Genomic DNA, 27,998 nt, shown 5'->3' with positions numbered 1-27,998 from the left:
TCTTTTGTACAGTAAAAAAAAAAAATTACTATGCAGAATATTTCTTCGAGACTCATTTCATTATTTGAGTCGAAATGTATTTCTTGGCATCAGAGAGAAATATTCCGCCATCATTGAATTAAAGCGTGTTTATCGGCGGAAAACGTGCTGGAGAGAGCAAGATGGTTTGCATTTTTCATATTATAGCGATTAATTATTATGATTGTGATTTTAATTCTTTTATTTACGTAATTTTTAGTATCCGGTGCTGACCTGTTTTTTTTTCTTTTTTTAGTTAAATTATTTGCTGTATATTTTTTCTGTTATTAAAAGTTTTATTTTTCTCATGTTTTATCTGTAATTGTATGTTCTCTTAAGCTTTCGTTTTCCCCCATAAGAATTGTAATTTACATATATATATATATATATATATTAAATTTTAAGATATTAAGAAATCCGTTTAAATTTGAATTGCCGGTAAATGTTTTCTTTTAGTGTTAATTATCAGTAAACATTTAATTTTATTCATCAGTGCTTTTTATATTTATTAAACTTAACTAATCATGCACTGTTTAATGATTATAGTAATATAATTAATATCGTAGCAGTCTGTCTGTGCTTATAAAGATGTTTAATTACTTTTTAGTATTTGATTTTTTATATGTATTAGCTGCGATGATTCTGATTAAGTAACTAACGATTTGTAGTTTTCTGTGCGGTTGTAGGAAGTAATTCTTTTATTTTTGTTGTTCAGTTAATAATGCTGTGTAATTTTATGTTAATTTTATCACAGTGTGTTTTGTTTAAGTGTGGGAAATATCAAAAGTGTTTTTGGTTGGAAATTGCTAAAGAGTTTTCTGATTTAGTGATAGTTTGCTTGGCACTTATCATTGATAACTTAATTATTCTTTTGGTATTTAATTTTTATATATATTAATTGGGATGATTCTGATTAGGTAACTAACAATTTGTAGCTTTCTGTGTGGTTGTAGGAAGTAAAGCATTCTTTATTTGATTTTTATTGTTCGGTCTGTGTTTTAAAGTGTAGAAATGCCAAAAATATCTTGGGTTGGAAATTACTGGAGAGTTTTCGGATTTAGTGAGTGTTTTTTTGTGTTTCGTGCCTTTTTAAGAAAGACCCAGAAACACAAAATTTAAATTTTCCTGATCAACTAACCTAAATCATTGCGTTGTGTAAATTTGACCGAACAACTCCTAATTCAAATATAAAGGTGTACTGGTGAGTGACATGAACAAATCAAATAAACCATACTATTAATTAATCCAAAGAAAACGTTTATTGAGCCTAATATTATACACTGACTACCAATAAGTATTTGGACACCTGTGATAGAAAAGAAAAACAAACTTTATTCAAAATCAATAGTTGGTAGAGCCTCCACGAGAGGTATTTACAGCGTGGACCCTCCGGGGCATACTTTCCACAAGTCTTTGTATGACAGCTAGTGGTATTTTCTTCCACTCGGCTTGGAGAAGACATAGAAGTTCCTTCACCGATTTTGCAAGGGTAGTGCACCCCTGAATTCGGCGATGCAACTCATCCCAGAGGTTCTCGATAGGGTTCAAGTCTGGACTCTGGGCAGGCCAGTCCATTCGATGAACTCCATTGGCACCATACCAAGCCTTGGTTAACGTCGAAACATGACAACTGGCATTGTTGTCCTGAAAGTAACAGGGATCCAACCCATAAAACTGCCACAACGTAGGAAACACATTGTCATCCAAAATAGTGCAGTAGGCATCGGAGTTGAGCTTACCATGAATGGGGACCAAGGGTCCCAGCCCATACCAGGAGAAACACACCCAGACCGTAATTCCATCTCCGCCGAACTTGACTGTTGGCACAATGCATTCTGGCAGGAGACGTTCTCCAGGTAGACGCCAGACCCAGACCCTGCCATCGGAACAGTAAAGGGTGAACATTGATTCGTCACTCCAAAGAACCCGTTTCCACTGATCTACGGTCCAATTTTGATGTGCTTTGCACTACATTAACCGAGCAGCACGGTTGGACTTTGTGATCAAAGGCTTATGGGCAGTAGCACGACCACGAAAACCAAGCAGATGTGCTTCCTTACGGATGGTATTCATTGAAACAATACTCCCGGATGCTTGTTGAAACTCCTAGCGGATGAGGGCTATCGGTTGGGTGCGGTTCTTCCGAATTTCTCTGAACAGCACTCGTCGGTCTCTGTCCCCCAGTTTCGTTGGTCGGCAGACTTGGGGCACATTCCGACAATCAACCCTCACCTTCCACTTCTTAATCACATAGGCCACTGTCGATATTGGGTACTACAGATCGCTAGATATGTCCCTTAAGGATCGGCCACATTTGTGATACCCGATAATTATACCTTTCTCGAAATCAGAGAGCTCCCAACTGCGAGGCATCTTGCATGCGACTAAAGCCGATGCTGTTTCCTACATGATATATACCGGCGGAGTCCATGGCGTACCTTGGGACCGCAGTTATCGTCATTTGCATAGGTGTCAAAATACTTATTGGTAGTCAGTGTAGCATCAAATATTAATGGTAGATATCAAAACCAGACAGAACTATTTTTAACAGGAAAATCTTTTACCTTCTCCGGAGAGAGAAAAAAATATTTAACAGTTACATACTTGGTAAACATAATACTTAATTCAGTTGATCGTTCGCAGATTAACAAACAAGCTAGATAAAATACCTGGTGCAATTTCTAGAATTTCAAACTTTACAAGCACCAAATTAATTTTCCTTATTATGATTTTAGGGTCCATTAAATTACAACCCGAAAGATGCAGAAGTTTTAATCAATATTGCACATAATTGAAAATTATCACTTTCTTTATTAATACAGTACAAAGTCTTTAATTCAGTCGTCCATAATCCGGAATGATCTATAATTCGGACCTCAAAGCTACAAACTTTCTGCGCATGCCTCAATGCATAATGCGTTCATACATGCGCATATGTGTTTACGCATGCATATAATACCTTTAAGCTTCGTTCAGACGGGGGCGTAAGGGGCATAAGTGGTTAAAGCCGAGCTCCGTAGCCAAGGCAACCAGTCTGTGCTATGTCACAAAATCTGGTTTAGTGCTCGTGGCATAGGATTCAAAGTTTTCGACTTTACGCCAAGTTTGGGATAAGCGTCGACCAATTAAAACGAAGTGGCATTCTACAGACGATTTCGCTGTCACAAAACAAGCAGAGCGAACGTGGGAAGTCAATCGAGCAGGAAAACAGTGCGGGAAAGTTGTAGATACATTCACGCATGCGCAAATTTAGCTCCTCCTATTGGCCACGGCTTATGTTCCGTTCTCGCAAGTGTGTGAACGGAATACCTGTACTTTATGCCCTTTACTCTGCCGTCTGAACGCAGCCTTACGCATGCACGTTTAATGTATAACGGACGGTATAAGCTAGGCTAAATTTATCTAATTATCTATTGCAGATTGTGTTGTTCCTTAATCTTCTAATTGGATCCGGCTTATTACTTTTGCAGACTGTTCAGACTGTTTTGCAGATCAATTTTATAAAAAGTAAGCTTGAACTTTCGATTATGTCAAAAAGAGTTTTCGATTCTGGAGCTGCCAAAGGATCTACAAAGCGAAAGCATGTTTCGATGTACTGCTTCCGATAGTGAAGAAAGTGACAGAGAGGTTATTGAAAACGAAAAAATTTCGATTGACAAATTAGTCGGTATTTTCGACACAGCAATTACAGGACTTGAACAGTGGAACTGAATAAGAAATTATGTCTGTTTATAGAATTAAAGAGAAAATATTAGCACAAAAAACGAAGCAACTTAAACAACTTACATCGAAAGAAATGTTTAATAAAGTAAACAAATAAATATTAAGCTTTTTTTTTGTAAATTTTAATACTTTTTAGATCATAATTGCTCTTTTTTTCATAAATTACGGTTTCATATTTTTAATTTTATAATTTCTGCATGCCATCTTACCAGATTTAAATTGATGATCTATAATCCGGAATCGCCAAAGTCCCAACGAGTCCGGATTAAAGACTTTTTACTGTATTCCATAACCGGGAAAGATGGAAAAGTTATATTGCACAAATAAAATCATGAACAGTAATTATAATAAAACACAACTTTAATAAGATTTCTAAGACGAGGCAGTAATGGAAATTTTCAGTTACAATCATTTTTGCCAACTGAGTTAAGGAATTGCTTTGTCAATATCTGATACACCAAAAATCAATTAACTTTATCAAAAATGAATTAACCTTAGCAAATTTAATTAACCTTTAAAATTTTATTAACTTAATTATTTATTTAAAAAAACATTTCCTTTTATTTCTAACAAGTAAATTCTAGTAAGCTTAGTATGGTTAACTATTATAACAAAAATTATTTAACAAAATGAATTATTTAACAGGGTTGAACTAAACTAAGACAGAAATGAATTACATATGACTTATCTTTATGCATAAGGAACGTCAATGCGATCACACGGGATTAACACCATTTGGTTAACAAGATCTCTCCTTCAAGTAGAACCAACGGCTCATGCAGGTTGCAAAATGGAACTTGCCATCAGAGAAGGATCCAGATATAAGAGGATGTAGAAATGTCCGCTAATTAAGGCACTCAAAGATGGAGTATGAGATGCTAACACCCAGAACTCACGCTGAGAGACGACGAACGGAGCCAAAGGTTCTCAGGATCTATCGGGAAGGCAGGTTATGCAACCAGCAGAAGAAAAACTAAATTTTTCCGTAAATCATTAAGCAGCTGGCAAAGTCGATGAGGTGACTGAATTTTTTTAGGCTATAAACTTTGCTGGATACGAAACTGAACCCGCTGATACATTTTAACAAATCAAGCAGATGCTGGCTATGAAGGAAAACATTGAATTTTCTCTTAGAAAGTCATTTTGAAGAAATTACTGCAGTTTGGCAATGAAGCAAGATCTTGGGCCGAAGCCACGAGAATCTGCATCTTTTTCAATCATCTTGTGTCTCTCAGGGACCAGAGGACAAGCACTAAAGCTCTTCCAAAAGGTGCAAGTCACACCAAGAAACCAGGGGCAAAAAGGGACCGATTCCTGCGAAAACAACCCCTTTTAGATATGACGGGACAGCCATCTTGGCTAAACCTCTGCCCAAAAAGGTGAAAAAAAACCAGTTGCCAAACTCTCCCGCCTTAAGCAATGCAAAAATTTCTACTTTTGCCCCAGAGTTGAACTAAACCAGAACTTAATATCATGGCAAGTTCGCGCCAAACCAAAGCCAGCCTGTGCAGGTGCAGAGATTCCGAATGGCAACCATAAAATTTCCCCGGCTGGAAATAGCTTTCCAAGTTCAAAGAATGCACATATTTTTCGTTGAAAGTGAACTTTTGTAATGCTTCTTTCCCCCTTTTTTGTTAGAGAAAAACTCAATAAGTTTTTGTTAATTATAAGGCTATAACTAAAATTGATTAAAGCTAGGATTATGAAAGTAGTCTCAAATTAAAGTGCTAAGTTTTCTGCATCTATTGATATTAAATTTCAAGGTTTAACTTAATTTAAGTCATGAAAATCCTAGTTTATTACATGAAAATTTACCAAGATACGTTGGGTGAGAAATCGCGAAAGCAAGCAAGAATGAATGACGCTAGCTAAAGAAATTTATGTGCAAGTTCAGATAAATGATTGACCTAACAATACCAATAATTAATTGAACAAATACATGTTGTGTAGCATAAAATTTAGAATAATTAATACATTAAATTTTGCTAGCTGTAATTAGATAAATTACGTTAATTTGCTACACAACACTTAGCACTTATGATTCATCACTGCAAATTACGAAATGTTTTTGATTTAGATTATAATCAATAACTGCTAATATTAACAAACAGACTTTAAAATATCTGGTTGTAACGAAAGTGTTCTGCCAGAAAACATTCTTAACCCCTTGAGGACCAGTGCATGGAGAACGAAGCACAGCCTCAGGACCAAACCCCCTGAAATGGAACCCCGGCCCACACATTTTTAACAGTTAAGCGTACTTTTATAGAAAGTACTTTTTCATATAAAATCAGCATTTTAATATGATCTCAATGTTTGAAGTTAATACGTAATACTAATTGAATATGTATTAATATAAAAAATATCACATTAATAGAAATAAATGAAACATGCAAAATACTAAAATTATAACTATAAGCATGAAAACAAATACTATACATATGAAAACAAAATTACAAATACGAAATGCAAAAGAAAATCAAGTAATAATTATCTCTAGGTAATTAAATTCTAATTTAATAATTCTACTGTGTGGGGAATAATTGAAAACAAGAATTGACATACAGGCTTTTTTTGCTGATCATATGCTGAGCAAGTAAGATGCATCGCACATCGAGAAAGCGGATATCTTTCCCCTTCTGTAAGTTACTTTTTAATTAACCAAGAAAGTCTATTCTGAGTTTTAAAATAAATATAAAAAAGGACAACTGGTTTGAGATTTTCCATCGCGGAAGTTTGGCGACATTAAACCCGTTATAGCCAACTAGATGTATTTTCTGACATTCTCCTAACCAGGCCTATGGAGTCGGTAGAGAAAATGACCGATTCCAGACTCGTACTTCGACTCCGACTCCCTCATATATATATGTAAACATATACACATGGGTTAAAGTTTTTTTTTTTTAATATAAAAGAAGTAATATATATTACAGAAAAAAAGTGATGGCATAACAAATTATTTATATTAATTAGCATTTATTATGAAATGGAAAAACTGACATGAGTTGTTTCTAAAAAAGAGTGTAGCTTCGGCAAGATCGTCTTTGTTGGAGGGCCATAGATCCGATTTGATAAACTTCAGAGCTGAGAAGAGTCTTTCTCTACTAACTTGAGTAGGAGGAAGAGCTGTTAAGGGCTACTTCTTTTAACTTTTCAGGATAGATTTTTATAAGTTTTAAAAGAGGTTTCTTGCAAGCGTAATCTTCAAAGGCCGTGTAGAAATCTTGTTTGTATTTTTTCATTTTTATATGTAGAGCGGTTACTTTTTATATGTAAAAGCGGTACTTGGTTTTTTATTTTTTCATTCGCTTTGCCTTACCTTTTCAATAATGGAATTGTTGCATTGTGTATACGTGATACTGGTCCTGAACGGGGTAATAAAGTTAGAAAAAAAACAAAAAAAACAAGGAAGCAGTATCATTAAGCATGTATACATGATTTGGTGACATTCTGTAGCTGACTTTTTGAAACAGAACTGAAAGTAAATGATGGTTCTAATCTGGTAATATAGTTCCATATCAGACACCTTGTACTTAATGATATGTTTTTACAAATTTCACAACACAGTGTTTGTTCTAAAGCAAGTCTTTCTTTCAAATGCCAAAAATTGTTCGGCAAAATAAGGCATTGTGTGGTGCCTTTGTCAATTCACATTGACCTATTTTAACAAAAAAAAAAAAAAAAAAAAAAAAAAAAAAAACAATTGCACAGATTAGATATTGTGTACTGCCTTAACTTTGTCCATGTACACATTGATCTATTTTCACTTAAATAAAATCAGGAAGCTAAAACAAAGTTAAAACTATCAAGTTAGCCAGAAAAAAATTCGCCGCTGTCTTACAGATGAATAAATAACCAAAAATACACAGAGAGTAATAAATAACCAAAAATACATATTTCCTAACATAAAAACCTTAAACAACAAATCTTTTAACAAAAATTAACACACAGAGACAAATAAATGAAACTTAAATTTTTTAACATACTTTTTTTTTCATGTGCATATGTTCACACTTTCCACTACCATCTCCTCCGTCCGCCACATAAGCAATTGAATTAAATTTTTGGATGCTTCTGCTCATCCGCTGTTAATCAACATTTATCCTGTTACCCACCTCACATACTCAAATGATGGTACAACAGCAAAATAATAACAAGTTCTAAATCCAAAACCATACCATGGACATCCAAGCAAACAGCAACTGAAAACCAAACCCGGTTCTATATGAAAGGGTTACTATTACAAAAAATAGCCAAAATCTAAATTTATCAAAACAAGTTTGGTGATATTTGCAGAAATAATATCTTTTTAATGATATAAACTAAAAAACTCTATTTTTGTCAATATTATCAACATTAGGATCACCAAGAAACTTATTTCATGCAGCGGGCTACCAGATTTCGCAAACAACCAATACCACTTTGCAATTTTTTCAGATAGAAACCAAGGGGTACCATACAGGAAAGATCAACCCAATGGTTTAAAGCTTTGGTAATTCATTTTAATTTGTAAGGGAATAATGTTATACCTGTACTAATAAACCATCACCAAAAAAGAACAGAATACAGTCAAAAATTGTTAATCCGGACTCGTCGGGACTTCGGCGATTCTGGATTATCGATTTTTTCGGATTATAGATCATCAGTTTAAATCTGGTAAAATGGCATGCAGAAATTATAAAATTAAAAATATGAAACCGTAATTTACGAAATAAAGAACAATTATGATCTAAAGGGTATCAAAATTTACAAAAAAAAAACTTAATATTTATTTGTTTACTTTATTAAACATTTCTTTCAATGTAAGTTGTTTCAGTTGCTTCGTTTTTTATGTGATAATACATTCTCTTTAATTCTATAAACAGACATAATTTCTTGTTTAGTTACAAAGTTCCGCTGTTCAACTTCTATAATTGCTGTGTCGAGAATACCGACTAATTTGTCAATCGAAATTTTTTCATTTTCAATAACCTATGTCACTTTCTTCGCTATCGGAAGCGAATTATAATGACGAGGCATTTGATTTAAATCATATCAAAGATGGAGTACATCGAGATGAAATACTACATTGAGTAAGCAATTATAAGCCAAATAAAATAAAAACATCTGCTCTTAAGATAAGGATAGTGCTGACAAATCAACTTCCAATTCATTGCACACCCCCGCCGTGTTAAAGATAAACAAAGTTTAGATAAACAAAAAATATGCCTTTATCCATTTTTTGCAGCAATTCCACTTTTTGTTTAATGGACTCCGATAGATACTTTCGCTTTGTATATCCTTTACATATTATTAAATATATATCGGAAATTCTATTTGACATAATCGAAAGTTCAAGCTTACTTTTATAAAATTGCTCTAACAGTCTGCAAAAAATAATAATCTGGATCCAATTCGAAGATTAAGGAACAACGCAATCTGCAACATTAACTGAAATAGATAATTAGATAATTTTAGCTTAGCTTATCCCGTCCGTTATACATTAAACGCGCATTCATAAACATATTTTGCGCACGCGCACACGCAAATTCGCAGCAGTAAAAGTCTTACGCCCTTAAGGGCGTCAACGCGACGCATGCGCAGAAAGTTTGTAGCTTTGAGGTCCGGATTATAGATCATTCCGGACTATGGGTGTCCGAATTAACGACTTTTGACTGTATAACTTTTCTCTGATGTACAAATTCACTGAAAACCAAAGTTATCTGGAACAGTGGTTGGTGGTGTTAGAATGTTATTTTCTGTTTAAAGATTATTTTGCTTTGCATAATGTTAGTTGCTGAATTTAGTATTAGTTACTGAGCTGTTTTGCTGTCAGGAATTAAATGAAGTGGATTTATAACTATCAGTAATTTTTGATGCATTGGTTATGAATCTTCCTGTTAGGAATTAAATGAAGCAGATTTATAACTATCAGTAACTTTTGATGCATTGATTGTCAACCTTCCAATAAGTGATTTCATTCATTTGCTGATAGTCCATCCTGAGTATTCATTAAATATTATTTTTGATAAAAGTGCGTGGAAAGTTTCTATCTCGATATCATAGCAGACTTGATTGAGTACACTATCCAGTCTCATCTAATTAGGTATAAGCTCAGTTTAAAAAGTTCCTAGATTTTTATACTAATAAAGTAGTTAAATTTCACACTAAGGTACAAGCAGCTAACATAGTTTAGTAATCAAGAAACCTGTTTACCAAGTCTCTCTGCAGTGATTAGTTAGTGTGCATATCCTGTGATTTTGAATATGGATGAATTTCAGCAAGCAATAAATTAAGCTTATAACAAGTGCTTAGGCCTAATGTAGTTTTTAAATAATATAATGATTAAAAAGTGATTGATAATTCAACTAGTGATGATTCTCTTTATGGAAAGCCTCCTTTCCCCAATGCCAACATAAAAGTCTGATGTGGCTCAGATATTTTAAATTATGCATTTAAATCATTGATTGCCTGTTTATGATATTGCTACAGTTGTAATTTTGTATTCAGTTGAATTGCGTTATTACAGTACAAAGTCCGTAATCCGGACTCGTCGGGACTTCGGCGATTCCGGATTAGGGGTTTTTCCGGATTATAGATCATCAATTTAAATCTAGTAAGATGGCATGCAGAAATTGTACAATTAAAAATATGAAAACATAATTTATGAAATAAAAAGCAATTATGATCTAAAGGGTATCGCAATTTACAAAAAAAAAAAAAAAAAAAAGCTTAATATTTATTTGTTTACTTTATTAAACATTTCTTTCAATTGTTGTAAGTTTGTAAGTTGTTTAAGGTTCTTCGTTTTTTGTGCTAATACTTTCTCTTTAATTTTATAAACAGACATAATTTCTTGTTTAGTTACAAAGTTCCACTATTCAAGTCCTGCAATTGCTGTGTCGAGAATACTGACTAAGCGGTCAATCGAAATTTTTTCATTTTCAATAACCTTTCTGTCACTTTCTTCACTATCCGAAGCAGTATTTTCTGGATCTAGAAACATACTACAGATTTCACCGTCCGTTAATTGATTGACGATTCGGGCATTGTAATCGCAATGAAAAACTTCTGTTATATCATCTTTATTTATTACCCCTTCTCCACATTTCTTTCAAAATCCAATAACTGGAAAATTTCTCCTTTAGTTTGTGATGTGCGAAAACCTTCAGATTCTCAGCTATCATCTTCATCATCCTCACCATGAAATATGGTAGCTAGCCATAAATTATGCCAAGCATTTTTTAACGTATCTGGAGACACATCCTCCCACGATCTTGCGATGCTCCACACAGCAGATTTTATGCTAAGAAATTTCAAAAAGTCTTGAATAGTGTTGGTGTTGTTCAAGAAATTTCACATAGATTTTTAAAATGGTACTTTATATTTGCATTTCAGTGCATGCAATGTTTCCATATCTATAGGCTGAATGATAGACATACAGTTTGGAGGGAAGGATAATACGGATACAATATCTTTCAATAAAACTTTAAGTGAAGTATGCGCCGAACAGTTGTCAACAATCAGGACTATTTTTGGAGTCATCAGGTAAACCAGCTGAATTCATATGTCGCTGAGCCTTGGGTATAAAATGATTTTCAAATCAATCATTCATCAATGCTTGTGTCATACATGCTCTTTTATTTGCGCGATATGTAATGCGGAAAATCGTTACTCCTTTAAATGCTTGAGGTCATGCATATTTTCCGATTACGAAAAGTTTGCACTTGTGCGTTCCTGCAGCATTTGCGCACGCTAAAATTGTTAGCCTCGCTTTAGAATCTTTGACACCAGTTGGAGCCTTTTCTGTAGAGGTTGCCAAGGTATTTTGCGGTACATATTGCATGAAAAGACCAGTTTTATCAGCGTTGTAAATTTGTTCTAGAGATAATTGTTCACTAGTAATGAGGTCAATGAATTCATCTGCAAATTGTTCAGCAGCTTCAGTATCAGCTTAGTTTTGTCACCTGAAATTTTTAATTGTCTAATACCATAGCGATTTTTAAATTTAGGTAACCAACCTGTCGAGTATGTGCGTTCAGTGTTTAAGTTCATTTCTTCATGAAATATTTTGGCTTGAGCCATTAGCATTGAACCCGTTAATGGCATGCCCTCGCTGCAATGCTGTCTGACCCATTCAATCATCACTTTGTCATGATTGTCACTTTTAGCATAATGAACCCTTTTTCTGTTATTCATTGCAAGTGGGGTGTAGGACTTCACAAAAAATTCTAAAATTTCCTTTTTCTTTTTGCTTATATCATATACAGTTGACTTTCCAAAGTCATACTCCTCGCATAATTTTGAGACGGGTATGCCTTTATCCATTTTTTGCAGCAAATCCACTTTTTGTTTGATGGACATCGAAACATGCTTTCACTTTGTAGATCCTTTGGTAGCTCCAGAATTGGAAACTCTTTTTGACATAGTCGAAAATTCAAGCTTAATTTTTATAAAATTGCTCTAACAGTCTGCAAAAAATAAGCCGGATCCAATTAGAAGATTAAGGAACAGTGCAATTTGCAACATTAACTGATATGCCTTAGAATCAGTAATTTTAGCCTAGCTTATACCGTCTGTTATGCATTAAACGCACATGCGCTCTATTGTTTCAGGACTGGAAAGGCTGCTGCATTAAAAATCAGCTGTCTCTATCAAGAAATTTGGATCATGCAGACACAACTGAGAGTTTGTAAAGAGAATTTTTGCTGGTATTGGGTTGTGGTAGTCAAGCTATAATGCTGAGATAAAAATGCAGTCTTAGTAGATTAAGAAAAATTTCACAAGGTTGGAAAAATAAATGGGGGTAAGCCAGGTTAAATCTGAAATTTATATATTACCTTTTTAAAAACTAAAGATGCTATTCATCAGGCAGTACTTATTTTATTAGTCAGATGGTAAATTAATGGTTTTATTAAGTATTGGGCTATTTAAAAAAAAAAAAAGTATGCATAAACTAATTGGAAAAAAAACATGGAGTAATATCACTCCTTTACATGTGTATTTGTTAATTTATGATTTTTATGTGAGTATTGACTCAGCTTATTTCTTCATCTATGCTAACTTTTATTAGCATATACTTTAACAAGTTTTCCTTTTTTCTAAAGTAATGCAACTTTGAAAGAACAAAGGTTTGACCTTGGTTAATGATAACAAGAAAAATTCATAAATTTAAAATGGATCTTTTGTATGATCCTGAAAGCAATACCTCTTGCTACTGTGTCAAGAAACAGAAATGACATTGTAATATAGCTAAAAGGAAAATTCTTTGGATCCCATTTAAAGATGAACAAGCTGTACTTTTCTTACTAAAAAGGACTGGGAATTTTATTTCAATTTTGTGTATATTTTTGTACATACGTGTAATAAATAGACCACAAGTAAAGAATGATGTGGGAAAATTTGAATTATCAAAACTTTGATTTACTTATTTATAAATTAGGTATTATTATTGTTTGTATGTTTATTGTGTTATAAAGTTGAATTTATATTATTTATTTAATAATAATTATTTTTATTACTTTTTTATATATAAAAGACTGAAGAAGTAAACCCCAAAGCTTATCCATTGGCTGATGCCACCTTAACAACAAAAATTCTGAACTTGGTACAGCAAACTGCAAATTATAAGCAACTCAAAAAAGGAGCAAATGAAGGTAATCTCTTGTACTATTGTGATATTTTTATTTACAGTATATAGCTGTTATAATTTTTATATTTACTGCAAGGAAAGAAAACATAAAAATGGCAAATTTATATAATTTTTGCCTTATTTTACAGACTAATGTAAAAAGAATTAGTAGCATATGTCATATAAATGTAGTTGTTACTTCATGGCTATTTTTTTTTCAGTTGTTTGAATGATTTTACACAAATATCCTGTAATTAGATATATTTCAATAGAACTTTATGCAAAGTGTACGTACATATTTAAAACTAAGTTAATGTCAATTTTTTTATTCTTTTTATCTTTAATTTTTCCGAAAATTTATTAACAAATGTTTCTAAGACATCAGTTGAATATCTGTTTGAAATACATTTAGAAATAATCGAAGTGGATCAACCCGTTCATAATGGATGTGTCATATATGCATCAACAGTTAATCCTCTTATGTGACCACTTGCTGCGTAGCGCAACTCACCTTGGAAACAGTGTGTTGTTGCAATAGTACGATCTTGAAAGATGGGATATTTCACATTGTTAAGCCTAACTTAAAAAAAAAAAAAAAAAAAAAAAAAACCCACTTTTTTTAAAAAATTGTTTTGATTTTTTTTGTAACAGTAATATCATAAATACAGAATATCAAGAGATTCTGAACATTTTTTAACTTGAATCTAAATGCAAAATAAAGTATTCGATTCATCTTGATGAAATGAATTGGAGGAGGGGGGGGGAATTGATGCACATCAGATGGGTTTTGTTTACTTTATATTATCTTCTCATACATCTAAACGAATCACTAGAATCTGAAAGAAGTACAGACACAAGGTCAACGATGGATATGTTCAAATAAGCTAACTGTAGTGGACATGAAGTGCCATCTAGTGATTTAAAAATATTCTAAAAGAACATGCATGTTTGATAGTGCATATATGCCACACCTGTCTGGAAGATACTGCAAGCGGCAATGCACCAGTGCATCACCTGGCTGCTACCGATATTTGGGACTGATGCATATATGACACACGCGTCTGTAGAGGGTTTTTAGTTCAGCAAAATGCAATTGTGAAGGGGTTAATAAATCAAATTATAGTTAACCTTATGGTATGTTATAGATGTTTAATATCAGTTAGTGATTGGAAGACAGAATGTTTCTCCTGGTTGAGTGTTTTAAACACCATGTCAGTTATTTCATCTTTAATATTTATTCAAGCTTTTTTGAATGCATGTAGTATTTAAGTCAAAATTAGTTATTTCCCATTTATGGTGGTTTTAGCCGGAAAAAGGAATTGATGCATTTTTGCTTTGCAAGAAGTGAGCGAACAGATCGATGCATGTGTGCATGGTTTATGTTTCTTGGATAGTGAACATTTTCTTTTAATAGAAGCTTAGAATGGCTGCTGTTTTAAGTTTATCCTCAGTGGGGAAAGGTAATGTTGTTAAAAAACATACATGGACAGGTTGCCAAACATGGACGTTGTCGAAATGGCAGAACAAAACACACAGGTTATGCCTTACTGTTACCTAGAATCATATATAGCAGAATTCATAGTCAGCCATCACTTCGGCAATTATAATGCATCCAATGCAGTATTAGAATCAGTTGCAGAAGTGCCGCTTAGACATGTTTGTTAAAGAGTAGTTTTCCGGTATGTTTATATGTTTCTTTTAAATAAATTTCTTACAAAATTTAATTTAATATAATAATAAATACAAATTTTTATTATACTGCTTATGGTGTATAAAATAAATTGTATTGCGTAGGTATGGAATAAATTGCTGAATTTCATTAGCTACTGTTTAGACAATTTCATTTTCAATGCTGTTCATAACATTTGACAATGTCAGTGCTGTTTTTTCAAACCAAGGTTACTATGAAAAGGAAGTATGTAAATTTGTAATGTCTACATTTCATAGATAACCAGTGTTGAGTCATTAGGCTTTTTTGAAACAGGAGATAAGAAAAATGAGCAATGCCCTCACTGGGACTTGAACCTCGGACCTCTTGTATATGCACCGAGTTTACTGGCCATTACACTATGAAGGCATGCTAAGAAGGGAGGAGAAATACTTTATACCATTTCTGAAAATATTTCTTAAGAACATGAATAAACATTCTCTCTCTAGTATGGTGTTCTACAGTATTTTAAATTTAATAACGGTAAATCATTTGGCTATCATCAGTAATACAATTGCCTATACAGAAGACAATTCATCTGGTATTGTGGGTGATAATATTTAAAGAGGGCTCACTGTGGCTGTATGGGATAAATCTAAAAATATTTTTCATTTGTATTTTTTCAATTGAAAATCAGATTATTCGTAATTTTTTCAATTCAAACAAAAGCTAAGTCCTAGTAGATTCCTGATAATTCAGTTTTTTTGGTCTCTGTGAATTTAAATTAACAAGAGAATATGAATAACTGTGTTTGAAAAAAAATTATATTTCGCTTCTTTATTTGTTAAGAATACATATTCTTCAAGGTAATATCAAAATTTTACTGATTACATTGTTACAAAATATTTTATTGTCAAAATCAAAACATAATGCTAGTTCATCTAATATAGGTCCATCTAATATTCTCTTTTCTTCATTGAAGAAATAATTCCTTCTGCAATAAACCTTCCATTTCAGAAAGAACAAACATAACATTCTTCCATTCTCGCCTCCTGTGAATTCTTCAGATTGTAGCTTTTTTTGTGCAGAAAAAAGAGTTTCCAATTCTGCAGGATCATTCCACAGTCTTTCTATTAGTGAAACATTAGGGTTATCTACATCTTCTAGAAAAGTTCTTAAATTCTAACCTCTTTATCATCAAATATGTACTTCCCCATCACGTTGCTCGATCAATAATTACTTCTTTTCCTGCTGGCTTCCCAAGAATGGCTTCAATTTTCAGAGTTCTTGCTGCTTACCTAAATTTACCAGTGAAATTTGTAACTAAGTCAATCAGTTTAATCACTAATGGCAAATATCACATCCATCCTCCTCCCTTATATTTATTTATTAATCTGTCAATAAAATAGAAAAAACTATTTATTAATGTATACAGTCCATAAATAAAAATAATAACTCAGCTTGTCATTAATGTTTTTAAAATTCATTTTAATTTAATTTAAATTCAAACTGTCCAACAAAAACTGGATTCAAAGTGGACCTGTTTTTAGCGAATTCAGCTCTGACTCCTTTTACCCAAAAATCTGCCCAACTCCACAGCCCTGGTTATATGTGATCCAAAATGGAAAAAAGTTTTTATTTATGGCCCTAAGATCCAAGAAAAATTTCAAATTTAAATTTATGTGCTGAATAAATTTATTTGCACTTTAAAATGTCACCAGTATATATCAGTATCACACCTTAATCAGTTTGTTGAGCAGATTTTTCATCTTTATAGTTAATAAAATGTGTAAAAAGTAATAAAATCGTACTTGTTAATTTTAATATTTATGTAAGTATAAAAATTAGTGAAATTATAGTATAATAAGTTGTTTAATTACCTATTATAACATTATGGATTTAACATTTAAATTCTGTAATGCAATACATATCCTGTATGTCAGCATTTATATTAATTAATATTTCTAAGGATCAGATGTCATACTTTAGAACCTGTCTCTTAAAGTTTCGTGATTGTGTAGTGCCATTTAACAGGGCTCCTAATGAAAGTTTTTATTTATGTTAAGTTAGATAGAATGATTGACAAATTTTTTATTTAGAGAAGAGAAATAGGGAAAATTTTGTACAGTGAAAGAAAATCACTAAATGAAATATATATTAATAACAAAAATGTTAAAGAGAAAAGTAAATTGTGAGAAAATTATAGTTACAATTATTTTTTACATTAACTGCATAAAGTAATAATGAAAGATGAAAAAAATACAAGCAGCCCTTGATCTCCTATAATTGGATTCTGAAAATGTGTGTGAACGTTATGTACTTTTCGATTATGCTCCTGCCATGCATTTTGTACAGACTTTTGTATTACTATGTGTGGGTTTGCTTATTCTTGTTTACACACGGATACATGCTTGAAGATGCACTGAAAAAATGTACAAGCAGCCCCGACTTTTGCACATAATTGGATCCTGAAAAATGCATGTGAAGGTTGCGTACTTTGCAGTTATGCACCTGCCATGCATTGTGCATGAACTTTTGTAATATTATGTGTGGGTTTTATTATTCTTGTTTACACACACAGACACATGCATGAAGACTGTTAGTGTTTTTGATTGTCAAAGCCGATTTTATCAGCTTTTTTCTCACTTTCATGGTGTATTTTATTTAACTCTTGTTGCTCAATTAAGAATTCATTTGACTGAAGTACTGAGTGAGGTTCAGTCAACTCATTCACATCTTTGTAATTGCCATCCAAGTTTAGTTTATTCATTAGCCTATTTAATGTGATAGTTTCCAGAGTTTCTTTAAATTTATAAAATCGCTCATCATTGGGCATAATTGTTTCCAGTAATAATTCATTTTTGAGACATTTTATTATTGACTCCTTTTATTTCATTTTTGACTCCATGATTTTTCCAGTATTACTTATTGCATTCCATATGTAATAGTTCTTCCAGAATCTCTTAAGGCTCCTAGAAAGACTCCTGATTTATGACTTCAATCCTGCTAACCCAATTTAAAATGCACCAAATCTATTTGAGACTGTATATTTAGTAGCCCCCCTTTTTTGATTGATTGGCTCATATTTGGTGTACAAATGTCCACAAATTCAATCCAATAAAATGGTTTACTAAAATCAGTATCATTAAAAATGATATCTAACTTAAGTTCATAACTACTAAACTTATCTAGGGATAAGTAAATTTCCTGTTAAAAAAGGCACAGCCACTGGGGGAATAAAAGCGATAGTGAAAAAAATATCTAGCTGGTCATACAGTCAAATGTGATTAAATGTAGTAAGTTGACTCTCTCTTTGATAATTCCTTTCTAACATACTAGTGGCTTCATTTTCATTGCAGACAGCAACAGCAGGGTGTGAAAGAGTATTAGTCTCTCCAGTCAGAATTTTCTGGAGTATTTACTGTTGTGATGTCATTTGCATTTCATGGTAAAAACATCAAACACATTTAGAATATCTGTCTTGTCATAGAATTCAGCAGTCTTTTAAGTTGGTATGAAGTTTTCAGTTTAGTCTCCTGAATAGTGGTAACTTGGACATCGTATTTATTGGCAAGATACAGATCTAGTTTAATTCAAGTGACACTTGTGCGCATGTATAAGGTTTACCAAGAAAATTCTGTCCCTTTGGGAAGAGAAATAAAATAATACATTTTTCAGCCCTTCAAAAATATTTGTACAGCATAATTTCCTTCATTACTTACTTTTACCAGCATAATAATAATTTGTAAATATACTCATGTCCATAAATTAAGGATAATTCGGAGTCACGCGGAAATCGAACTCTAAAATAAATATATCACCTGTAAAATCACTACACACATCTTCAAGAATCATATGCAAATTTCAGGAAATAACCAGATGACACTGATGGTACGTCACAATGACGAGAGTGTAAGAGAGTGATATATAAGGAATACAGGCAAAGAAGTGAAATTGTTCGCAGGCGCTTTATAAGCATTTCAGTGCAATAACTGAATAGTTATGACACAAGGACGCATTTGGATGATTTTTTACGTGGTAGAATTATCAGCCCTCTGGAATGTGGGCGTTCCGAACTGGAAGTATCAGACGAACTTGGAATTGCTCAGAGTGTCATCTCCAGGCTTTGGCAACGATTCCAAGATGATAGTAATGTGTGTAGACGTTACAACACAGGTCGCCCCAGAGTTACAACGCCGAATGAGGACCGGTATTTAGCAGTTTCTGCCAAAAGAAACAGGCGGAGCACAGCCTCAGACCTGTCTCGTCAGATCTCTTCAGCCACTGGTACGACAATTTCAAGGCGGACCGTGTACAGATGCTTAGGGCAGATTGGTCTATATGCTCGTAGACCTGTCAGATGCATTCCATTTACTGCAACTCGCTGTCGCCTGCGGTTAGCCTGGAGTAGAGAGCATGCATTGTGGACAATGCAACAGTAGGCTTGTGTGAGGTTTTCCGACGAGTCTAGGTTTAGTTTGCAGTCTGATTCTCGCCGGACTTTCATATGGAGAGCTCCAGGTACCCGTTAGGACCAAGAAAACATCATTGAACGACACCATTACGATGGTGCAGGAGTGCTCGTTTGGGTGAAATTATTCTGGGTTCCAGAACTGACCTGCATGTTCAAATTGGAACCATGACAAGCCAAATCTATCGGGACGTCATTCTGGAACAACATGTACGTTTGTTTCGGGGCGCCATGGGCGCACAATTTGTGTTTATGAATGACAACGCCTGTCCTCACCGTGCAAACATCGTAAGTGAATGCCTTCAATCGGAGGATATCACCCATATGGACTGGCCAGCATTTTCACCGGACTTGAATCCAGTAGAGCACGTGTGGGATATGCTTGGCCGATGATTTGCAGCCCGTCAACCTCCTCCTATATGTCTACCGGAACTTTGGAGAGCATTCCATTTTGTGTGGTGTAATATCCCCCAAGATCAGATCGATAATTTGATAGTCAGCATGCCAAGCGTTGTACGGACTGTATTGCATCGTCTGGGAGACATACAATGTATTATCAATCATACCAACCATGTAATATTGGTTTTTGTAAATAGGGGGTTTTTGTATTTTGCTCCAGGGAGAAAAAATCGCTAATTTTTTTAATAATATCAAACCTATAGCATCTTTTTTTTTGCTCTTTACCTTTTGTTTAATAAATAAGCTTTACAAATAAGTCAAATTTGTTTTGCTTCTAACTCTTCCTTTGCTTGATTTTGCATTATCCTTAATTTATGGACATGAGTGTATTTTTGAAAAATGTCTTCTTCTTAGAAGCGAACAATGCAAATAGTGCTTAATTGACATTTGCTTCAAATTTTAATTTTAACCCTTTAAAAGATTTTTCTGTGTTACATTGCAGCTGGTTTCTTCCTAAATACCAGAAATTTACCTCTGTGTTTTCTGGTCATACAGTCAAATGTGATTAAATGTAGTAAGTTTGTCAAAATCCATTCAAAGATTCGATGCACTTTTACACTTCTAATTGTACTGTGAAAAATTAGTGTGGGAAAACTTCACTTGATGTAAAATTGTTATTTGTGGTATCAGCATGGGTGAGTTAAATGATATTAAGTTTTGTGTTAACTGAACAATTAAGCATTTAATATAATATTTTTACATTATGCAAGTTTAGGCTAATAACTATGATTAATATATTATCAAATTAATTTATTTTTAACCATCTAGCTGATATCAAAGAAATCATCACAAAGAACTTGAAAATAAATTGGATAGTGAAAATGGCAAAAACTTGTTTGATTTCCATTTATTGCCATTAAGTGGTAATGATACTTCAGGCTAGAATAGTATATATCTGAAGATTACACATCTATGAATAAGACCAAAATGTTTTGACTAAAGAAGTTAAACTGCAACCCCACTGAACATTAAGAAAATTCTATCTGATACTTATCCTGATGTAGAATAAAGCTTCAAAATCTTTATAAAGTAAAGATGTCTTTTTAAAGTTTTTTCCCTTAATTTTTGCACTTAAAAGAGCTAAACCAAATGTTTGTTATTAAATGAAAATTCAAGCAGTTTTTATTATGATCTTGTCTTCTAATATAACTATTTTTTGTTTGAAATTACGTTACTAATGAAATAATTTTAATTATTCATATTTTTTATTGCAGTATCTTAACATACATCAATTCATCAGTTAATAAGTCGTATGAAGTTTAGTTTTCCTCTATGATTTTCAGTTTGGTTTAGTTATTTGTTATTATTTACTAAAGTTTACCTTTTTCCTTTCTTTAGCAACCAAAACATTAAATAGGGGTCTAGCTGAAGTAATTGTTATGGCTGCTGATGCAAAACCATTAGAAATTCTTTTGCATTTGCCTCTGCTTTGTGAAGATAAGGTAATGTGTGTATATATATATCTGAAAATTTTTTCTAATTTTATTCTAATCAGAATTTTATGGTAGTATTTATATTTTTTGGTGGATTGTCATATCTGTTTGAACTTTTTAAATGTTTCACAGTGAAGTTGCCCGTACATCCAGACATCAGCTGCTTGCCTAAACACCTCTGTCCATATTCTACCTGGTGCTTTTCCCCCATCATGTTAATGCATGACTCATTAGTTTCAGGAGTTGTTAAATCTCATGTCAGTTATTCTTTTGAAGCAACTAAAGTAGGTCTCTTATGAATGCACCTTTTCTTACCTTTGTTTAGCATATATGCTTCTGGAGGGCTGCCTCACATCTAAGATAGCTCATTTTATCCTTCCTAAGATAGTGAAAACATATTGCTGCTATTCTATCGCTTCATTTCAAAATGTTCAAAAGATGTAAGGTATTAAACCAAGAAGAAGTAAATGCTGTGTTATATTTTTTACCCTAAATTAAAGCTATTGCATCTTAAAACTGATTGATTTAAGAAATAGGAAATGCTCAAATAATAAAAAATACTGAGAAGTACAGGAATGTATTGATGCTCACAGTTGCAATCCTGCCCCAATAGTAAACTGTACAGCTATCTCCAAGAGAGAAGTAATCACTTCAGTTAATTATGTTATGGTTAATGCTGTAGCATTCTACTTAGCAAGGGGGGGGAGGAAATCCATTCCAATAGAAATTTGTATATGTGGACTTTTCAGGTGTTTGAGAGGAACAAATTTTGGCCTCTGTTGATGGAAAAAAAATTATAAAGTATTTTAATATAATAGAAGTCCCTCCCCATATCATTAATAAGTATTAAGAATGTAATAGAAGGTATTAATGTTGAATTAACATATTCATTTTTGTTATGCTCTCTGAAATTAGAGAAAGAACTGAAAATAAACATGTTTTGTGTACATTTCTCCTAAACCATCATATGATCTTAACATAATAGATTTCTTATTTGATACACAAATGTATGATACATGAACAGTTTATCCAATTTGGAGGCTTTGGAAATTAGTTATGAGCAGAGGTTCCAAATTATTGTACACATCTTGATAACTTGATAGAAATAAAAAATATATTAAATGAGAGGCAAAACTGATAGTAACTACATATAGAACTTTCGAAAATGTTTAATGTAATTTTTGATAAAGTTTTTTTTATAATAATAAGCTGAATTTATCTAGACTACGCATACCACAAAGGCCAACTGCATTTCGAAAAGGACAGTTATTGTTTATTTAATAACATTCTGTGTCCCTTATTACCTAATATATAATTTCTTATGGTCCTTAAAAACCTTTAGGCTTTTTTAATTTTATAAATAATTTTTGTCCTTAAAAGTCTCTTTATCAAACATTTTTTTAGATATATTTAACATTACTGTAATGTTGATCAAGTATATCTTTAGCATCTGACTATATTTTACTGTATATTTTTTTTTGGGGGGGGGCAGCTTTGCCAATAAACTGTCATATGGTTCAGAGTCATTTTCTAATTTTAAAATATAAAAATTTTGTTACTTAGTTTTTTTTAAAGAACTATGGTGAGCACTTCACAGTTTAACAAAAGCTTCCATTATGTAAAATTTAAATAAATCTTAACGAATATTCATGATGTACAGTGATATATTTACATATACAATGATAAATTTAAAACATTAATGTTTTGATTTCAAAATAGCATTATTCAGTGGAGTATCATTCAATATTATTCAGTTCAAGTTAATATTTAATAAAATAAATACTGAAGTATCTTAAAGGTGATCAGCTTTATCCATAAGTTCAGAGGAATTCAAAAATATCAGAAATAATTCATATTCTGTTTCATATCCAAGTAATGTCAGTTCGAGCATCCTATAATCTCACACTAAATATTCTAAATTAAATCAAAATGACTTGGCTTAAGTAAATTTGAATTTCTTGATGTCAGCCTGAAATCATATATATCAATTAGATATGCAAGAACTTTTATTGCATTAAATGAACAACTCATACTCTATGAATTTCTTTATTAGAGAATCTCATAAATGTATGCACATTTTCCCAATTAGTTAACAGTTTTCAAAGTTCATAATTTATCTTAAAAATTATTGAAATAGACTCATGAGTTCAAGTTATGTTCTGTATTCTTTTCTTGATTACTCAGAATGTTGTGCAATTCTACTACACAATTCACTAATTAATGTATGCACACTTTTCAAATTAGTCAAGTTTTCAAAATTTATCATTTATGTATAAAACTATTCAAATGGGCACACGAGTTCAAGCCATGTTCTTTGTTCTTTTCTTTTTCATTCAATGTCGTGCAATTCTACTATGCAGTGCACAGTTTCTTTTTCGGGAAATTAAAGTTTTTTCTATGTCTTGGCAAACTGCTGACAATCGGGCAAGAGTCTGTGTCAAAATAAAAATATATGTAAATGCTTTTAGCACAGAATAAGCATATTTTATATCATTATGATGAATTTCCTTTGTTTTTCTTTTGAGACATTTTTCTTTTCATCTGTTTTGATAATCACAAGAAATTGACTGCAATTGATCCTCTTTCTCCTAATGCTGGTATTGGCAACACCACATAAACTCCGTAAAGTAGAAATACAGATTGTCATCCGAAGATTGCAAAATCTCGCACAAAATGCCCTCAGTGGTGTTGTATGAGCGCCTTTCTCGCAAAAAACTCACTCATAGCCAGTCAATTATTCCTTAAGCTTGACCAGATGCATAGCTTTCTTACAAACGTGAACTTGACGAAAACTAATTAAATCTTCATTCATACACCAATCAGTTTCTTACCCTTTCGCTCTAAATCACGGAAAAAAAATGACTACCTTACTAAACGTACTTCTTGGGGAACATGACGGGACAGTGATTAATAAGAACCAGCAAGCTAACGAATACTGCAGATCAATTAAAGGCAGTTAAAATTCTAATAATTTAAAAATACAGGCAAAATTCAAAATAAGTGGTACTACAAATCACGCAGCCCTCAGTTACTAAACTAAGAAGTTCGGTCAGATTAAACTTAAGAAAAAAGTTGTCACGTAACAAAAAATGCCTGCCATAATACTGGGAAAACAAGATCTATTTTTGGTTACCAGAAAACCGGTAACGGCTTCGATATTTGGTGCCAGACCAAAGGGCACTCTTTTTTTTTACATTAAAACTGATTTTTTTAAATAAAGATTTTGTGAATAACTACCAGAAATGTTACACTGTAAGTGAGTTTGTACATGACATGTTTTACATAAATGTTTTTAGACGTAAAGTGATGAAACGTAGCTTTCCAAAGAAGATGCTTTTTTATTTAATGCATTCCTAACAATTTTGCGAGATATGGAGTAAAAATTTTTGCATTAGTTGATGCAAGAACCTTTTATACATGGAATTTGGAAATTTATGCAGGTTTGCAACCGCAAGGTCTGAATTGTATTGAAAACATGCCTGATGAAATCTTAAAGGACTGTGCCCAAATCTTTATATATCTGATTGAATCATCACAATAGGTATTGGTATACGTAGCGCATTCGGAAACTAAGTACCGTTTCATTCTAGCGCCGTCGCAGTGCTGTGGTAGGCGTCCCGCGTATGCGCGCTAGTCTTTCTTGTTCACTGACTTTCAATTGTCGCCATTTTGGTTGCTCTATGTTGTGTTTTCAGTTTGCTGTGCACATTCAAAATGTTTAAGACAATTAGTTCTCCCGCTGACTGTGAGATTCGTGCCGTGATTAAATTTTTGAACGCGAGGAATGTTAAACCGGCCGAAATTTATCGTCAAGTGACAGAAGTTTACGGTGAATACGCGATAAGTGATGGAATGGTGAGAAAGTCGGTAAGAATGTTTAATGCAGGTTGAACAAATGTCCACGCCGAGGCTCGGAGTGGTCGGCCTTCTGTTGTCACCGTTGATTTGGTAAGGAAAGTTGATGAAGCAATTCATGAGAACAGACGCTTCACAATCACAACTCTTTCAGAGACATTTCCAGAAATTTCACGTGCTGTTTTGTTCGAAATTGTATCTGACCGCTTGAATTATCGCAAACTGTGTTCCCGATGGGTTCCAAAAACGCTCACTGATGTTCAGAAAACAAAGCGACTTGGTAGTGCCCTGACATTTCTCACTCGGTACAGTGATTAGGGAGAAAACATTTTAAACCAAATTGTGACAAGTGATGAAACTTGGGTGTGTCATTTCACACCAGAATCGAAACAACAATCGATGGAGTGGAGACACACTCATTCTCCGAAAAAACAAAAGTTCAAAGTGACAATACCATCACAAAAACTCATGTTCACTGTCTTCTGGGATAGGAAAGGCGTTTTGCTTACTGAATTTCTTCCCAGAGGTGAAACCATTAATGCGGCACGATATTGTGAGACTTCCCTTTCTTTCTTTCTTAAAACTAAGGCGTGCCATTCAAAGCAAACGAAGAAGAATGCTCAGTAAAGGAATTGTGTTGCTCCATGACAATGCTCGGCCCCATACTGCTGGTGTCACTCAATTGTTAATTCGACAGTTTCATTGGGAGCAGTTCGATCATCCGCCATACAGCCCGGACTTGGCGCCGTTCGACTATCACTTGTTCCTGCACATGAAGCGCTTTGGATCTGACGATGACACGAAAAATGCTGTGGAGTTGTGGTTATCGAAACTGGCGGGAAGTTTCTTTGACGATGGTATACAAAAACTGGTCACCCGCTATGACAAGTGTTTGATCATTGATGGAAACTGTTGAAAAATAGTTTAAGACATGTATTTTCATGTAAAAATAAAATTGGATTCGAAAAAATTGTTTTACTTTTTTTTTTTTTTTTTTTTTCAAAAACGGTACTTAGTTCCCGAATACACCTCGTACAAGCTACAATGTTGCAAAAGATTCTGCTAAAAAAAAAGGTAACTGTCATCACAATAATTAGAAAGAACAAAAGAGAATTACCAGCAAAGTTTGTTTCCATTTAAAATCAAGAAGTGTTTTCAATCAATTTTCGCTTTCAAAATGATACAGCTTTGGTTTCTTTTGTCTCCCAAAAAATAAATGTATCAGTCTGTTATTTCATTGCAATGACACTATCGATGTTGAAAGAAGCAGATACAAGAAGCTAAAAGAGGCTGTAGATGGAATTAACAGGTTGTCAGCATTCTATTCTTCATTCAGAATCTCTAAAATATGGCCTTATGGCAGTGTTCCACCACCCTCCTCTTTTAAACACCAATGCATTAAATGCAAGGATACTCCTTTTGTCCTCCAAAGCCCTACACAAGTAAATGTTTGTTTCTTAAACATCTTGCATTGAGCTTCATCAAGGAACAAACAAAGTTTAATCCCTATTTCAGAAGTAGTGATGGACAACTACCACTCCCCCCAAAATAGTCAGATTTAAAAGGGGGGAGGAATAAGTTGCAATGTTTGCTTAGCAAAAAAGGACAGAAAAACAAAAACACTATGCAAAAGGTGAAAAATATTCCTTTTTGGGACACGCAACAGCTCTTTGTTCAGTGTTGTGCTAATATTTGTTGTTGCATCTTTTCTCTGTGTTTTTGGTGCTAATAAAGAAAATAAAGAATCTGCAGAGTAGAGGTTTACTATTTTTTTTTTCTATGTGAATATGTAATATGCTTTTGTATTCCTTTTGGAAATTTTATTTCATAAAGTATTTGGAGGAGTTGAAAATTTTAATTTGTGTACTTAAGTTGGATCATAAATTTCATTGTTGGAACATTTATACTCAGAGATTTATAATTTTTTCTTCAAAAAACACAAGCCGGATCTTTTGGACCCAGTACTTGTGCTCGTGTAACTTAAAAGAATGCACACACTCCTGGGTGAAGAGGAATGTAATTCATTATTAGAATTATCTCTTCCAGGAATATTTTTCATGAATTTTAATTATTTTTTTTAAATATCAAATTTCACCTGCAGCATTTTTAAAGATTATCAAATTTAAGATGACATTTCATGAATGTATAAATCATGTTAGGAATATTGCTGTCAACTTGATACTTATTTAGTATAAGTGTTCTTTGTTGCTGTAATAAAACTAGTTTCAAATTGGTTAGTAAAATTTTAATTAAAAGTATAACATTTCAAGAATAATATTCTTTTAAAGTTCTGTTTTGTATGAGGGTGGATTGAAAGGATGTAGTTTATTTAAAACAAGTGGTAACTGTTTCTTATTTTCTTTACAGAATGTGCCTTATGTGTTTGTGAAATCAAAACATGGTAAGTTATATTTTTGCATGTTTGTTTTATCTTAATTTCTAAATCTGTTTTAAAAAATACCTGCCTAAGTATATTTTTTATATGTGTATTATTTTTAAAATTCTGTGTGTAAGAGTAAATATTTATGATAAATATGTAAACTGTGATTTAATTGATTTATGTCAATCATTTTCATTCTAGCTCTTGGTAGAGCTTGTGGAGTATCTAGACCTGTGATAGCTTGTTCCATTACAGCCAATGAAGGTTCACAATTAAAACCTCAGATTCAAGCGCTACAACAGGAAATTGAAAAACTTCTGGTGTGATTCTGGTGCATTGTATCATATTCATTCTCAGCATCATATTGTATATTTGTCTGCATTAAATTTTTATTAAGTACA

At 33.0% G+C, this 27,998-nt stretch overlaps 1 protein-coding gene across 1 annotated transcript; it reads left to right on the top strand.

Moving 5' to 3' along the window:
* The first annotated feature begins 57 nt into the window (after window positions 1-57).
* On the top strand, window positions 58-27,998 carry hoip (NHP2-like protein 1 hoip). Its single transcript, XM_035353208.2, has 5 exons — window positions 58-164; window positions 13,259-13,376; window positions 21,268-21,371; window positions 27,585-27,618; window positions 27,799-27,998. Exons 1-5 carry the CDS (start codon window positions 162-164, stop codon window positions 27,921-27,923), a joined length of 384 nt encoding a protein of 127 aa, XP_035209099.1. The 5' UTR covers window positions 58-161; the 3' UTR covers window positions 27,924-27,998.

Source organism: Stegodyphus dumicola, chromosome 4 (assembly GCF_044657685.1).
Source record: "Stegodyphus dumicola isolate Sdum_Otavi_A_Nest chromosome 4, ASM4465768v1".
In the NCBI taxonomy this organism is placed as follows: Eukaryota; Metazoa; Arthropoda; class Arachnida; order Araneae; family Eresidae; genus Stegodyphus; species Stegodyphus dumicola.
The sequence above is the reverse complement of the archived record's forward strand: the minus strand, read 5'-3'. Positions and strand labels throughout refer to the sequence as shown.